Source organism: Pseudorasbora parva, chromosome 2, assembly GCF_024679245.1.
Source record: "Pseudorasbora parva isolate DD20220531a chromosome 2, ASM2467924v1, whole genome shotgun sequence".
Lineage (NCBI taxonomy): Eukaryota > Metazoa > Chordata > Actinopteri > Cypriniformes > Gobionidae > Pseudorasbora > Pseudorasbora parva.
Window position 1 is genome coordinate 60,541,278 of NC_090173.1, and position 2,500 is coordinate 60,543,777.

The 2,500-nt window shown below is 49.6% G+C and overlaps 1 protein-coding gene across 1 annotated transcript in view; it reads right to left on the bottom strand.

Annotated features, from left to right (window-relative positions):
• LOC137049506 (uncharacterized) overlaps positions 1-2,500 on the bottom strand; it is a 53,164-nt gene that overhangs the window by 3,189 nt on the left and 47,475 nt on the right. Inside the window, exons 14-17 of the mRNA XM_067428034.1 lie at positions 1,906-2,403; positions 977-1,452; positions 561-888; positions 5-437 (exon numbers count right to left, since the gene is read on the bottom strand). Coding sequence (XP_067284135.1) covers positions 5-437; positions 561-888; positions 977-1,452; positions 1,906-2,403 — 1,735 coding nt within the window. The remainder of the gene's footprint in view (positions 1-4; positions 438-560; positions 889-976; positions 1,453-1,905; positions 2,404-2,500) is intronic.

The following is a 2,500-nucleotide window of genomic DNA, read 5'->3' on the forward strand; positions in this document are numbered from 1 at the left end:
ACACCCTCCTGCATCAGCTGCCGTCTTTTTGCCTGCCGCAACAGGCTGAGGTCCCCTGCATCCCACTCAAAGATGCAGGCAGACAGGCATCCCATGAAGGTGGGGTAGAGGGGATGGGCGTCGGTGGTGCAGCCCACGGCCAGCCTTCTCATAAAGTGCCAGATGTCCAGCCGTATGTGGAGGTCTGGCCATTGCCCAAACCTGGACTGCAGCTTGCTCGTGCCCTCATTCACGCAGCAGCCACAGTCCACATACAGCAGCACTGGCGGAGGAACGGCAGCCTGGTGGTACCGCTCCATGACACCAGCCACCATCCTGTCCAGTCCTGGCCCCTCCTGCACCGACAGGACACTGGTCAGGATCTGGCCGACCTCGTTGCCAATGGAGGTCACCCAGAGTGCTGTCCCCCGTCCATGGCCAGCCAGCTTCTTTGTGATCTGGAGTTTACAAATGTAACAACACATTTATTATGTACTGTTTTCACTGATAACAACATGAATGTTTATCTGACAGTGTTTAAGAAATATGTAAGTCTATCACAGAGTCAGATTATTAATTACCTTTTTGGTTGAATCCATCTTTAAGATGGTGCCAAAGGTCGACGTGATGCTGGCCTTGATGTGGTCGATACGGCAGAGGATGTCCCTGCCGTATACGGACAGCAGCCATCGACTGGTGGGGATGTCGATGGGATCTGGAGGCTCCTGGCAGCCCACTGGAAAGAGGCTGGGTCGGTCCACAAAGTCAGCACACTCCCCAAGATAGTGTGCCAACCGATTCAGCCATTCCTCCCCATGGTTCTCTTTCAACTGCCTCACCAATCGAGCTGGACTGTTGCCCAGCGTCCGGTCCCGAAGCAGCCTAATGACACGGATGTCACAGGCAAACCTGAAATTGTTGCTGTGATTAGTTATATGTTCATTGGAGAGTGAATTCAATAATTTAAGTCTTCACAATCAACATGTGCTTTACTCACTTGCGGGTCAAGATCAGCCGGAACATTTTCTGGTGAGGCAGGTCAAGCTGGTCCCGGACAGTCTGACTTGTTGACAGATAGTTTAGAGAACACACAGTGCACCTGAGTGTCTCTGTCACCATCAGGTAGTATCTGTCAATGTCCAGGACCTTCCGAGCCCTCTTGTGGACACCGTAGCCCGTCAGGTTCTTGCCACAAGCTGGGCACGACACCCTCACCTTCCACAGGTGGTAGGGCATCCACACCATCAACCGATGGGTGAAGAACCGGTCAGGAGTTGGTGTCTGGTGGTAAATGAGGGCTGGGACCGGGGGCTCATACCACAGCTTCAAATCTGGCCGCAGCTTGCCAGATTGAAACAAGGTGTTGGCAATCCACCTCTGGTCCTGCACAGGGATGGTCTTGCTCATTTCACCTGGCAGCCAGAATGAAGCTGAGGCACTAGCAGGGGCTGGCAAGGATCCTCCAGGCTCCTCCTGTTTGAAAGACAATTTGATTATTGGATAAATAAAGGCTGCACTAATATACACCACAGCCTATCCAATAGTTCTTTCTTTTATTGCTCTGATGCAATTTTTACAAGCAATTGGTCAAATTTCAAAACTCTTAATACTTATATCACAACAGATAATCAAAAGTGCAATTTTTCAAGCATTTCAGCATTTTTTCAATTGTATTAGTACAACATGCAAAATCACAAAGTATGCTTTTCTCTACTAAGTGGTTCACATATATAAATGTTTAATTCACAGTCCCTGCTTCTTACTATCAAACTTTTGAGTAGCATCTCTTCTCGTTTAGTTTAACTAGAATGAAACCATGAGGTCAGGTTTTGAAAGAATCTCTAGCTGTGTTACAAGTGTGATCAGTTTGGAGTTTTGTACTAAGAGTTAAAAATTTTTTATTTACATTTGTGGTGATATACTCACAGAGGAAGGAGCATGACTGGGAGCCCTCAAAGAGGATGGAGATGGGGTGGTGGTCCTCACTGGTGAAGGAGTAGGACTGTGAGCCCTCAAAGAGGATGGAGAAGGGGTAGTGGTCCTCACAGGGGAAGGAGAAGTGGTAGTGGTCCTCACAGGGGAAGGAGCAGGACTGTGAGCCCTCAAAGAGGATGGAGAAGGGCTAGTGGTCCTCACAGGGGAAGCAGAAGGGGTCCTCACAGAGGATGGAGCAGAAGTGGGAGCCCTCACAGAGGATGCAGATGGGCTGCGGGTCCTCACAAAAGATGGAGAAGGGGTGGTGGTCCTCACAGAGGATGTAGCAGGACTGGGAGCCCTCACAGAGGATGGAGAAGGGGAGGGGCTGGGAGGAGAAGGGCTAGGGGTCCTGGAAGAGGGTGGAGGAGAGGGGCTGGGGGTCCGCCGATCCACTAAATTTGGCTTCAGAGAAGCCAACTGGGACCCACCAAACCGTGACTTAGTGAACTAAAAAGAGAAACAAAGTTAATTGCAATTATTCACCTATATAGTGAAATATCATGACAAACAGAGTACTGAGGACATTTTACTGTTCTTCACTCGT